Consider the following 14,247-nt stretch of genomic DNA (forward strand, 5'->3'; position numbering starts at 1 on the left):
AGGTAGTGTTTCCCATGGAGGGGAGCCTCAGGGAAATCCCAGCAGCGCAAAAACGGGCGCTTCGCTGGCAACAGAAGTCCGGAGGCGGGGTATCCCAGTGGCGGCAGCTTGGGTTTGTAAGGTGAAAATAGTTTGGAAGAAGAGGCAAAAAAATCTTAAACCCCAGGTTTGTATTTCAAAAAGTTTGTATGACGAGGGGTTTGTAAGACAAGGTATCACTGTATTTCCTTTCTATATGTTATTTCTTTTAGCCTTTAAAACATAATTTATTGAGCATGTGCAAAATCAAGTAAATTGCATTGAGAAACCAAACATTCAAATCATATTTTATTTTATAGCCTGATTTTCTGCCTTTACAATGAAGGACAAAAAAGGAAACTTGCGAAATGAAGTATTATATTTACAATGAGTTTAGTGCACTTCTGTCTTCTCTTATCATATATTTGGACAAATGTAAGAAATTTTTCAATGTTTCTGCTTTATACTTTTAAAAACATTCCTATCTTTAGGGTATTGAGTTCAAATATAAGAATTCATAAAATTATACAGAAAGTTACCACGTCAATCCTTTCCCTGGGAATTTTTCTATTATATAAACAAAATAAATAATCAGGGGTATTCAACAGATTCATAAAACATCAAGAAAAGTTTTTTGATACTAGCAAACATTTCAGGCCGACAATAATTATAAACTGACATTGGCTACACATAAAGGAACAAACATTCTCGAAAAAGTTGTTCCCCAATACTTTAGAATCAGAGAGAGCACTTGAAGTATACTAAACAATTCAAAAGATTCTCTCTTTTCTGTATTATATGAAGATTAATCCACTGTATCAAAATTACAAAATTAAAAGACTTTTTCCTCTCATAAAATGTCATGGCTTCCCAAGCTAATTCTTCCTTATGTAGTTTACAAGTCTGAGTTTTCATGCTTTTATACAGTGAAAATAGTTATCAATCTATTGGTACAGAATGAAATACCTAACATTGTAATTGGGGATAAAAAGAAGTTAATACATATGCAATTTATGATATAGAATTTACCCATGGACTAACTCAAACTGTTAGTCTTAAAATTAATATATGCACAGTGAATATGTCCAACTCTATTACTTTATGTTATTTTATGTTATATGAAAATCTTAACCTCTTCAACAGTAATTCTCACCTCAGGAACCCATTTTCCCAGTTAAAATAGTTCTGTATTTGAGTCTATCTATTTGTCAGAACGAATTAGGCTTTCAGAGGCAAGAGTGACAAGTCAGAGCCTCTTTCTAGAACAAGGAAATTTTATTCTCTAATTATTTATGTAGAAATCTTAAATAAAATTACATTTTGGACAAATATAGATTTTTGTTAGTAATATACCATTTCAAGATTACAAAAATAACAAGCATATTTAAAAATAACCACCCCCACCCCCCAAAAATATTCTAGTTAGTATTAATGTTGCTATGAAAAATGGCAGTATCATATCAGTCTTGTATTATAGAACTCCTGCAAAGCCCTGCAAAGCTGACAATAAGACTCCGGTAATTCAAAATACAAACACTTTTTAAACGTTAGTCAAATATTATAACTTTAAAGTAAAAAAATATGTCTTCTTCAACTAGAGTATCCAAATCATTTGCAAACTGATTATGCAACACAATGCTCTCTCAGATGATAAAGATTTGGTTCAGATTTATTAAATGATGTAATATTATGTCAGCATACCAGCATATACAGTCTGGTTTAATATGTTGAGAAGAGACAAAGTAAAATTGAGCTTACATAGATAACACACCACAAATTTGTTTTTTGGAATGAGGTAATGATAATTCAGTGATATGAATCTTCAAACACAGAGTTGATATAAAATGTACTTGAAATATCCATCATATTAAAATGCATTTTGCACATAACTACTTATTATAAAAGGAAACGTCTACGCAGATAATGATTTGATAATATCTTTTGTCACACTAGAAAAAAGTTAATGATTAGCAATTTCATGCTCTAACTCGCATACTTACACTGTAATATATACTATACAACTATTAACAGCTTACCGTATGATAACCTCTAGGTAAGGGTGGCTTCCCCACAGGATAAGCATCAACAGTATCAATAATTGTTTGTCTTTCTCCTTTTTGGTTGATTTTTCTAAATCTCCTTCTAGATTGTCTATGTGAAGCTTGTCGCTGGAAATACTCTTCATTTTCATCCATGTAATCCACCTAATAAATAAGCAAATGTAATAATGTACTTTAAGTGTATTTTAAGCAACATTAACAGATGGTCTCCAATGCATTTGCAAAGATTTGTTTTATTCTGAGGATATGAAATCACAGTTTACTACCTACAAAATGTATAATATTTTAAATAGTGAATCCAACTGAACTTTAGATATTATCATATCTATCTTGGATATCACCTATAGTTTTATGTAGGTTGTTTTACAAATGTATTTTAACTCTGCCTTAAATTTTATTGAGTTTATTATCTGTACTAGTCTTTGGCCAGTATGTTACCTCAATCCTGGCTCCCACCAGAAGTTATCCACAAGCATGATCAATGCCATCTCAGTACTAAGCCCTGCTGTAACCTTAGCTGAAAGGGCTCTAGATAATTTTCTTTGTTCAGACTTCTCTGAAGCTGCCGTGAAACACACTTTTCACCACCTTCCCTACAAAGGAGAGGTTGGACACAAACTAGCTAGGCTAGCTGGGTTGAGAAATGATCCTTTGTGGCAGGGGCGCACCATGACTTCTTTAAGAATAATTTTCTCTCTCAAGGAGGAGTTTACTATTGGCCAGATCCACTCATCCATCCCCTCCTGAGACACCTTCATTAGCCAGGAGGGGCACAGATCTAACTCACAAATGGAATCAACTTTCACAGGTTCAACAGGCTCACATTTGTCCCAGATCACCTTGCAAGATGTAGTCCTCACCACCTCTACAGACTCTGCCCTAAAGATCCAATGTAGAGCGAATGCAACCAGTTTTATCTGTCAGACGTGTAGCATATTCTTCACAGCAACCCTTTGGGTATACTTTGGTATTGCTTCCTCCAAGGAGGAACCAAATGACCTGGACAGCCACCAGCAAACACAATAAGGAAAGAGAGGTAGTTTCTGGTAGTATTCACCACCCTTATTGCTATGAGATAGGCATTATTATCTTGTTTCTTCTATAATAAGATATGTCCTGATAATAAGCCGAACAGGACTTTTCAGGACATGCATTGAAGTAAGCCCCCCCCCATAAGCCCCCTTCCCTAACTATGTACACAGATCCCCTGCCCTATCTGCTACCCCCAAACTGTGCCTGAATATTTTACCAGGCAGCTCACCATTTCTCTTTCTCGGCAAGTCTTTGCAGAGAAATTCCTTGTAATGTAAAAAAAAACCCTTTTTCTGAGTGCAAGCAGTTAACAACTTCTCACACTCACGAGAAGTTCATTTCTTTACATTTCAAGGAGTTTCCCTATAAAGACCTGCCAAGAAAGAGAAGCAGTAAACCTGCCAGATGCTGGTAAGATATTCAGGCACAATTTGGGGGAGGCAGGGGATGGAGAGGAGCAGGCCACAAGATATACATCTTACCAGCATCTTCTCTCTGCCACTACTCTCTTTCATCTGGTCTTTGCGGGGAAATTCTAATGTAAAGAAAAGCTTCTGAATGAGCTGCCACCACTTGGGAAAATAACCTGAATAATGGGCTCTCTCGCAGCGCTTCTTTCTCTTCTTCTCCTGAATGGCAACCACGTGTTCAGAAATTGGCAGGCCAGATTCGGTGAGCTGGACGCACCGCTTCAGCTCAGGAGCAGAAAAGAGAGGGGAGGTGCTCCTTTTCAGGGCACGCGGGACACTCAGGGACATACATCAGTTGTTTTTCTGGGGAAGGGGAAGTGAAGAGGAAGAATTGCAAACCCAGCAGTGTCCTCCTCTGAGCAGGAGACAAATTTTACCAAAGCTGGGCCGCATTGTCTGCAAAAGTACCACGGTTGCGTAATGCTCCAGTTGGAAAGAAAGCCAGTGTTCTTATCTCCGGCTAAGGCCACTGTTAATTGAAATAAAGGCTTGCTAAATTCAGAGATTTGTAAAACCAAAACATCATCTTTATTTTTCTTCCTTCTGTTACAAACTGTGTCATCTTGGCATGCTCTCTTATCTCAGTCTTTAGTAGTCAAGGCAACATCAAAATCATCAAAGCATTCCACAAGTCATTCTAAGATTTATGGCTAGGCAGCGTTAGCCCAGGGTAATAAAAACTGCAATTAAAAGCACATAAAGCAAAGCTTACTTTCAGAACCGCTGAAAGACACTTCCATATTTCTTAATAGCACATTGAGAACTTCACCATTCTCTTCCGCTGACACCCGGATGTAACAAATTAATTACTTAATTAATTAACCCTTTCCTCTCCTTAATATTTCTTCCCTGACACTTGCTCCCTTCGTCTCTGCAAGCATATGAAAGAAGGATTTACCCATCAAATATCTGTTTCTCCTTCACTTGAATCTGAACTCATAGAAACGTCCTGTGGTTGGTCTCCTCCTTCTTCTGCATCTAAATCAGGCCCTGCCACTAATTCATAAACACTTTCCGAATCAGAATCTGCAAAATCCCCAAACTGAACAGGAGTATACACAACACCCAGGGGACAGGAAAGGGTGGCAGCGGGAAAGGGAGAGAGAGATAGCCGTGCACTCTCTTCCCAATGATTTATTTAAACAGCTAAGCACTGCCAGAAAGACTTTTACCCACCAGTTGGAGCAACAGACAAACCCCGCTTTGCCTCCGCAAACAAACAACACCCAACTAATAAATCTGGGGAAAACCACAGATGGGGAAAAGGGGCGCGCATGGGGAGAGTCGTTTTGTCTGTGACCCCAGGTATGCCAGTATGAAGCTATCAACAGTCTTTCAGTTTGTGCATGTAATAGCACAACAAGCCTTGCAAAGAGTCCTGTTCCATGAGGAAGCAGTGGCAGGCCAGCCGCTCAGCACCAAGAACAGGAAGAGGAGGAGGCGGCAATGGAGCATCCAATCCCATACTCCCATACTCACAGCCTACTGCACCCACAAAATAATAAGCCAACCACCCAACACCCCCCCCCAACTATAATGCCAATGCCATATTTTGGGGTTCAAATAAATTTAAGGCCCTGTTTTATTTTTGGGGAAACATGGTAGTTACTCTAGCTCTTGTCCAAATTCTCTTCGTTCCTTGGTTTCTCTAGTGATGGTCTAGATGTCTCTTATTTCACTTAAGTTCCCTTAATTCCATCGTGTATCATGGAGAACATCGGGAATCCTGGGTGTGGAAAGGCCACTAAGGCATGATGTGATCTAAAACCATTACCACTGTTATTCCACAGTCACCAAAGCTTCAATAAGACTTAGCAGCAGGCTTTCTGAAATAATCCCAAATTAATAATAATAATAATAATAATAATAATAATAATAATAATAATAATAATAATAATTTATTAGATTTGTATGCCGCCCCTCTCCGAAGACTCGGGGCGGCTCACAACAATAATAAAAAACAATATTATAGCAAAACAAATCTAATATTAAAAGAGAAGCATATAAAACCCTACCATATTTAAAAACCAAACAACACATACTGTACATACCAAACATAAAATATAAAGAGCCTGGGGTAGAGGTGTCTCAACTCCCCCATGCCTGGCGGTATAGGTGGGTCTTGAGTAGTTTACGAAAGACAAGGAGGATGGGGGCAGTTCTAATCTCCGGGGGGAGTTGATTCCAGAGGGCCGGGGCCGCCATAGAGAAGGCTCTTCCCCTAGGGCCCGCCAAACGACATTGTTTAGTCGACGGGACCCAGAGAAGGCCAACTCTGTGGGACCTTATCGGTCGCTGGCATTCGTGCGGTAGCAGGCGGTTCCGGAGGTATTCTGGTCCCATGCCATGTAGGGCTTTAAAGGTAAGAACCAACACTTTGAATTGTGACCGGAAACTGATCTGCAGCCAATGCAGGCCACGGAGTGTTGTAGAAACGTGGGCAAATCTGAGAAGCCCCACGATGGCTCTCGCAGCCGCATTCTGCACGATCTGAAGTTTCCCAACACTTTTCAAAGGTAGCCCCATGTAGAAAGCGTTGCAGTAATCGAACCTCAAGGTGATGAGGGCATGAGCGACTGTGAGCAATGACTCCCTGTCCAAATAGGGCCGCAACTGGTACACCAAGCGAACCTGGGCAAACGCCCTCCTCGCCACAACCAAAATATGATGCTCCAATGTCAGCTGTGGATCAAGGAGAACGCCCAAGTTGCGAACCCTCTCTGAGGGGGTCAGTAATTCCCCCCCCCGGGTGATGGACGGACAGATGGAATTGTCCTTGGGAGGCAAGACCCACAGCCACTCCGTCTTGTCTGGGTTGAGTTTGAGTTTGTTGACACCCATCCAGGCCCCAACAGCCTCCAGGCACCGGCACATCACTTCCACTGCTTCATTGACTGGACATGGGGTGGAGATGTATAACTAGGTATCATCGGCATATTGATGATACCTCACCCCATGCCCTTGGATGATCTCACCCAGCGGTTTCATGTAGATATTGAATAGCAGGGAGGAGAGGACCGACCTCTGAGGCACCCCACAAGGGAGAGACATAGAGGTCGACCTCTGACCCCCCACTAACACCAACTGCGACCGACCAAAGAGGTAGGAGGAGAACCACTGGAGAACAGTGCCTCCCACTCCCAGCCAATCCAGCCGGCGCAGAAGGATACCATGGATACGATGGACAATCTCCTGGGCCCAGCTCTGTGTCACTTCTCGGCCGGCCGAAAAGAGCCAAGAGGGACACGGATCCAGTAAACAGGTGGCAGAAATCACAGCTCCAAAGGCCCTGTCCACTTCATCAGTTGTCACCAAGTCAAACTCCTCCCAGACTGATGGACAAAGACGTTTAGCCCCGGTCACCTCGACTGATTCATTGTCAGCCGATACTGCTATACAATTGAAGTCAAGGTCCGCCCGGATCCGAGCGGCTTTATCAGCAAAAAACGAGTTAAATTCCTCAGCACTACCCTGCAAGGGCTCCACAACTCCCCCAATTTAGAAGGGAGCGGGTCATCCAAAACAGAGCGGCCGGGCGGGATTCCGCTGATGCAATCAAGGCAGCATGGTACGCGCATCATGCCGCCTTGAGCGCCACTTTGTAGGTCTTAATAAAAGCTCTTACAAGTGCTCGGTCAGATTCGGACTTACTCTTCCTCCATCGCTTCTCTAGACGTCTCTTCTGGTGTTTCAACTCCCGGAGCTCCTCGTTGAACCATAGAGCTCTACGGGGTCTAGTGCCACAGAGAGGTCGCAATGGCGCAATTCGATCAAGAGCCTCCGCTGCAGTCTTGTTCCCGGCCTCAGCAAGAGACTCTGCCAAGCTGTGGACGAGTGAATCTGGTAAAACCCCAAGCACTTTCTGAAAGCCCTCAGGGTCCATCAAGCGTCTGGGGCGGAACCTCCTAATCAGTTCCACCTCCCTGCGGGGGAGGATTGGAGCCACTCATCACCAGTATACTCATCACCAGTACCCTGGGTTGAGCTCACGGAACTGGAACAAGGGATTGCTATTAAGCAGCAATCTCTTTTTCCTCCAGAACGGCTAGCCCCGTGACTCCCGCCATATCTACCTCTCCCCAGCAGGACCGGAACATTCTGGCCTTCTGTCACCCCGGAGAAAGATGCCCCCATCCCTCCTGTCCCTCTACCACCAGGTAGGCTAAATTCTGCATTCAGACTATCCCCATTGTACCCATACATAGCATCCCACCCACCCCGCTCATTCATATCATATAAATTACAGTTACCATTTACCTCATCCATACCATAGTCTGACCTATCCCATCCATTCCGCAAGTTAATCCAATCATCCATTCCATTCATTTCATATATACCTTCCATCCGATCCCAAATATCCATCACTAAAATTACCCCCCAATAAGTTAGTTAAAAAGTATATAAAAATTAAAAATAATTAATTAATTAAAAATGTTTTTAAAAGCCAATCGGTCAATTATAAAATTAAACTGAGACAATAATATAAATTAGGATCAATTAATGTAAGATCAGTTCTTAAGTAGTTCAAAATTCATCAGTCAATCAATCAATCCAGGTCAGGGGTGATAATAATGTCTTTATGACAGACCCACGCATGCGTAGAGCTATGCACAGTAGAGAACAACGTAAGACATATTACAGGAGATAAGAGAGGCCACCTGTGGTTGGGTGGGGCTCCAGTAATTAGAGCTGCTGATAAAATAGCAGTGTGCTGGCTTAGCTGTTGTGGAAGATTATCTGATCGTAGTTTGTCAACACCGTGCCTTGCTGTTTTCAAGACTTTGTTAGGATTCCCGGACTCTGGACTAAAATTCATTGTGAGCGTTTATCAGCGTTTGGACAACAGTAGCTGTGTGCCAATTCCCAGTTACTGGGTTAGTAATTGGATTTATTATGGGACATCGTTCTTGGTTGTATTCCAAGTGTGCCTTGTTTGTACCAGAAATCTCTTTGAAGTTTAAAAGGGAGTTTTTTCTTCTCTTCTGTTGATAAAGAACATTTATTTGCATTCTATTCTGTGTGTGTGTCTGCTTGGATTAATTAACCTGTAATTAAAGGTGTGTGGCACACGCCGGCAGAACAACTGTTAGTGGATGTATTTTGGCAAATAATAGCTACAATATTGCTGTGAGCCGCCCTGAGTCCCAGAAGAAGGACAGTATAGAAATCTGATTAATAAATAAATCTGATTAATAAATATGGCAAACTGACTTTTACCGCCACTTATCTAGTTATACCTACCACAATCATTTCGGATGGTTCTAGAACAATGCATTCACAGCCACGTCTGAAGCTTCCTGCAGAGCGTTTCCCAAAACTAAAGGAGAGAAAACAGTTAGAAGGGGAAAAAATATGAAAAATCAAAGAAATTTCTAAATAAATTCATGATATATAACTGTTGATATCATTGCTAGAGAATGTGTGTGTGTGTGCACGCACAAACAATTTGCCATTTCAAATAATGAGTTCAACTATTCTAAATTGATTATGTTACCACTGATCATTATGCTTCTACCCAGACCTTTTATTCTCTGGTTGAGCTAAAAGTTGACTGCAGAACAGATAGCAATGATCTTCTATTAATCCTGTTCCTAAATAATCACGGTAACAACCATATTTTTAGAAGATGACTTGTGACCAGTTAATTTAAACTAATCAAGTTTTTCTTAGGACTGTTCTGGTTTCAGGCTCATACAGATAATAATTGGAATAAATAATTGCTCAATGGATCTCATTGCAAAAACACATCTTCTTTATTTCTCATTAATATACCAACTTTGCACGCAGTGTTTCCTTTACTCATCTATTATCTTTAGCAATTAAGTAGATGGACCGTTGAACTTATCTGAACGGTCTTCTCGATGCACTGCAAGGAGAGTCCAAGATGGGTAATTCTACAGTCTGATTGGTCGGGACTGAGTTTAATTTAAATATTAGGCAGGCACCGCCCCCTTAGCCCTCCAGTCTAAATGAAATGAAGGAGCAGTAAAGCTAACACAATTTATTGAACAATTCAAGGTAACTAGTAAAGATAATAAAAACACACACAACCTTCCAACAGTAGCCCCGGTCCCAAATTTGGGCGGGTTTGGACTCTCCTTGCAGTGCATCGAGAAGACCGTTCAGGTAAGTTCAACGGTCCTTCTCCAATGCACTTGCAAGGAGAGTCCAAGATGGGATACAGTGATCCCCCGCTCGTTGCGAGGGTTCCGTTCCAGGACCCCCCGCAACGAGCGGGTTTTCGCGAAGTAGTGCTGCGGAAGTAAAAACACCATCTGTGCATGTGCAGATGGTGTTTTAAACTTCCGCAGCGCTAGCGAGGAGCCGAAGATTGGGGGGCGGCGCGGCTGTTTTAAAATGTCGCCGCCGACATGGGGGGCTCGCTAGCACCCCCCCGAACCCCCAACCCGGGTTTCGGGGGGTGCTAGCAAGCCCCCCATGTCGGCGGGGATGTTTTAAAACACCCGCACGGCTTTCCAATGAGTCCCGAAGACAAACGCGGAAGTTTGCTGTTTGTCTTCGGGACTCATTGGAAAGCTCCGATCGTTTTAAAACAGTTGCGCCGTTCTCCGCTGACTCCTGGCGAACTTCCCCGCTTTAGGAGTCAGCGGAGAACGGCGCGCCTGCTTGGCTTCGCTCGCCGCTGCAGCCAACGCGCGCTACGATCTTCCGGGCCAGCCAGGCTCAGTGACGGAAGGCAGCCGTTTGGCCCGGGATGCTGGGCCGAGAGGAGCCGGGCTTGATCCGCTGAGCCTGGCTGGCCCGGAAGATCGTAGCGCGCGTTGGCTGCAGCGGCGAGCGAAGCCAAGCCGGCAGCAATGTCACCGCCGCTGCAGCCAACGTGCGCTACGATCTTCCGGGCCAGCCAGGCTCAGCGGATCAAGCCCGGCTCCTCTCGGCCCAGCATCCCGGGCCAAGCGGCTGCCTTCCGTCACTGAGCCTGGCTGGCACGGAAGATCGTAGCGCGCGTTGGCTGCAGCGGCGGCGACATTGCTGCCGGCTTGGCTTCGCTCGCCGCTGCAGCCAACGCGCGCTACGATCTTCCGGGCCAGCCAGGCTCAGTGACGGAAGGCAGCCGCTTGGCCCGGGATGCTGGGCCGAAAGGAGCCGGGCTTGAAGATCGCAGCGCGCGTTGGCTGCGGTGGCGAGGGCTTGCGATGGAGGATGGAGGAAGCGGCCATGGGAGGGCGAGCTGCCTCAGGGAGGAGGATCGGGCGGGACCAGGTGGGGGCTGGAATTTCTCCACTGGGAAGAAGCGGCCAGGGCGAAGGGCGGGCGAGCGGCGAAGGGCGGGCGAGCGGGTGCTGGGGAGGGCTTCTCGCCCTCCCGCCAGCAAGAGGGGGAGCGAACGGCGTGGGCAGGCGAAGGGCGGGCGAGCGGCAGCGAGGAGTTTGCGTGGGCGGTGGGGAAACTCCTCGCTGATGCCAGCAAGAGGGGGAAGACCCAGGGAAGCCGCCCAGCAGCTGATCTCCCGGTTGCCATCTACGCATGCGTGCCCATAGAAAAAAAAGGGCACGCATGCGTAGATGGTATTTTGACTTCCGGGTTGAAAAATCGCGAATTACCCTGTTCGCAATGGTCGGGGACGCAATAACCGGGGGATCACTGTATACCCAAGATATAATCAAAGGGAGGGAGAAAGCTGGACCGGGCGCTCTGAAAAGGAACACACCCGCTGCAATACCCTCCTCCCAAAGGCTGCTTCCGCAGAAGCAAAGGAGTCAATCCGATAATGTCTGACAAATGTGGACGGAGCCGCCCAAGTGGCCGCCCTACAAATGTCCTCTAGCGAAGCCTGAGTCCTCCAGGCCGCTGTAGTGGCCGTACTGTGTGTAGAATGTCCAGTTATCCCCTGTGGTACTGGGGATCCCTTAGTCTTGTAGGCCTCTGCAATACACTCACGCAACCAGCGGCTAATGGTCTGAGATGAGACCTTGGTGCCCAAGGACCTAGTTGCAAAGGACACAAACAAAGCCTCTGACGCCCTGAATTCCTGAGTCCTGCGGATATAGATTTTCAGGGCTCGTCTCACATCGAGCTTATGCCACCTCAGCTCCAAAGGGTGAGTCCCATGGGCACAGAAATCTGGAAGTACTATTTCCTGTGCCCTGTGAAAGGTGGAGTTGATTTTTGGAAGAAATGCTGGATCAAGTCTTAAGACCACTCTATCAGGGTGAAACCTGCACAGGTCCTCCCTGGTGGAGAAAGCTGCAATCTCAGAGACCCTCCTGGCAGATGTGATAGCCACCAGTCTTGAGAGTCAACATTCTTAGCGGTACCTGGCGAAACGGTTCGAAAGGAGGACCAGTTAAAGCGTGTAACACCAAAGACAAACCCCAGGAAGGGAACCGATGTATCGTTGGTGGCCTGATGTTGGCGGCCCCTTTTAGGAAGTCCCTGATCCAAGGATGTCTGGTGAGGGGGCGGTAACTGTCTCCTCCTATTATCGTGGATAAGGCGGCCACATGACGGTGCAACGTGTTCGGTGCTAGTCCTTTTTCTAGGCCTGTCTGCAGAAAGCTTAAGACAATGAGAGGGGAGGCCCTATGGGGGTCCACCCCCCTTTCCTCACAGAACTTACAAAAGGAGGCCCAAGTCGCTTGATAAATCCTCCTTGTCGAAGGTCTGCGAGCAGCCTGAATCGTATCAATGACTCCGTCTGGCAAACTGTGGCGTTTCAGATGTTCCCGCTCAATCGCCACACGGTCAGCTGCCACCACTGAGGCTCTGGATGTGATATCGAGCCCTGGGCGAGGGAGATCCGTTGGTCCGGGATTCTCCAGTGAGACGACACTGACAGTTGCATCAGATCCGCAAACCAAATGCGGCGAGGCCAGTAAGGAGCCAGCAACAACACCTCCGCCCTTTGCTCCAGAATCTTCCGCATTACCTTGGGAATGATGGAGATCGGTGGGAATGCATACAGAAGCCCCTGTGGCCATTGAAGTCGAAGAGCGTTCACCCCCTCCGCTCCTGGGTCCGGGAAGCGGGAGAAGAAACGTGGGAGTTGAGAGTTGCTCTGAGTAGCAAACAGGTCTAGCACTGGTCTCCCAATGTCCAGAAAAACTTCGGGATCTAGCTGCCACTCCCCTGGGTCTAAGGTCTCCCGGCTCAGCCAGTTCGCGCACACATTCTCCACTCCTGAGATGTGCTCTGCCGACAGAGAAGCCAGGTTGGCCTCCGCCCACCTGAGGAGGGACTCCGACTCCCTCATCAGTCTTCGCGACCGAGTCCCGCCCTGTCTGTTGATGTGTGACCGGGTGGAGACTGTCGGTCCGAATGAGGACATGATGACCCCTCACTAAGTTTGTGAAACTGAGGAGGGCCAAAGAGACCGCCTTTAACTCCAGAAAATTGATGTTGACATCCCAAAGTCTGACGGCTCCCATAAGCCCTGGGCCATGTGTGAGGACAGATGGGCTCCCCACCCAGTCAAGCTGGCGTCTGGCGTCACCGTTAGAAGGTATCGTTCCAGAAAAAGGGAACCCCTCCCCAGTGCCGGGGACACCCACCACTGCAAGGATCTGCGCAGCTGTGCATTGAGATGCACCCGTTGGTGAGAGTGGCTGGACTTCCTCCTCTGGAATGGCAAGAGGAACCACTGGAGAGGACGTAAGTGATACCTGGCCCATGGAGTGATATCGATACATGAAACCAGTGTACCAAGCAGTTTGGATAGGAAGGAGAGTCTGGGGTATTGTTGAGATGTCAATTCCCGCACTAGCTCCCTGATGTTGGACTGTCTCTCCTGGGACAGGAAGACAAGGCCCCTCCTGGAATCTATGATTGTCCCCAGGTGAGCAAGGCGGGTCGTGGGAGTTAAGTGGCTCTTGTCGAAGTTGATCGTAAAGCCATGATCTTGAAGCATCTGCATCGTTAGATGCAAGTCCTGATATGCAAGGTGTCTTGTCCTGGACAAAATCACGATGTCGTCTAGGTAGGCCATCAGGCGTACCGATTGATGCCTGAGACTGGCCGTGAGGACATCCAGCAGTTTCGTGAATGTTCTTGGGGCTGATGAAAGCCCGAATGGCATGGCCCTGTACTGGAAATGGGCCCCGTCCAGACTGAAACGTAGAAACTGTCTGTGAGGTGGGAAAATGGGGACATGGAGGTAGGCCTCCTTTAGGTCTATGGATGTCATATAGTCCCCCTGCCTGATAGCTGCTAGAATAGACTTGAGAGAATGCATTTTGAACCTTCTGTACTTGACATAAAGGTTCAATCTCCGAAGGTTCAGTATGAGACGGACTCCTCCTGAGGACTTCGGGACCAGGAAGATTGCTGAGTAGAACCCCGTACCCTGTTGTGGTAGAGGGACCTCCTCGATGGCCCCTATCTCCAACAGGTGCGACACCTCCTGGGACAGAAGCCTTTTCTTGTGAATGTCCAATGGAGTGCGACAAGCAATAAATCGGTAAGGTGGAGGGCGAATGAACTCGATCCTCAGACCTTCTAATACCGTGGCAGCCGCCCAAGTGTCCGAGGATGTATTGTTCCAGACGTCCGCAAACTGTATCAGCTTGCCGCCCAAGGGGATATCCACTGGAAAGTCATTTGGTCTTTCTAAATCCCCTGTTGGCACCTCTGAAGGGGCGGCGGCCTTGAAAGGACCTGTTGCAATCAGACTGCGAGGTCCTGTCTGATCTAAAAGATCCCTGGCCAAA

The 14,247-nt window shown here is 46.3% G+C and overlaps 1 protein-coding gene across 5 annotated transcripts in view; it reads right to left on the reverse strand.

The window, feature by feature from the left end:
• RAPGEF2 (Rap guanine nucleotide exchange factor 2) overlaps window positions 1–14,247 on the reverse strand; it is a 245,238-nt gene that overhangs the window by 121,811 nt on the left and 109,180 nt on the right. For all 5 annotated transcript variants that reach the window (XM_070757287.1, XM_070757283.1, XM_070757284.1 and 2 more), the window contains exons 5-6: window positions 8,822–8,897; window positions 2,055–2,222 (exon numbers count right to left, since the gene is read on the reverse strand). In XM_070757287.1, coding sequence (XP_070613388.1) covers window positions 2,055–2,222; window positions 8,822–8,897 — 244 coding nt within the window. The remainder of the gene's footprint in view (window positions 1–2,054; window positions 2,223–8,821; window positions 8,898–14,247) is intronic.

This window comes from Erythrolamprus reginae, chromosome 7 (assembly GCF_031021105.1).
Source record: "Erythrolamprus reginae isolate rEryReg1 chromosome 7, rEryReg1.hap1, whole genome shotgun sequence".
Classification (NCBI taxonomy): domain Eukaryota; kingdom Metazoa; phylum Chordata; class Lepidosauria; order Squamata; family Dipsadidae; genus Erythrolamprus; species Erythrolamprus reginae.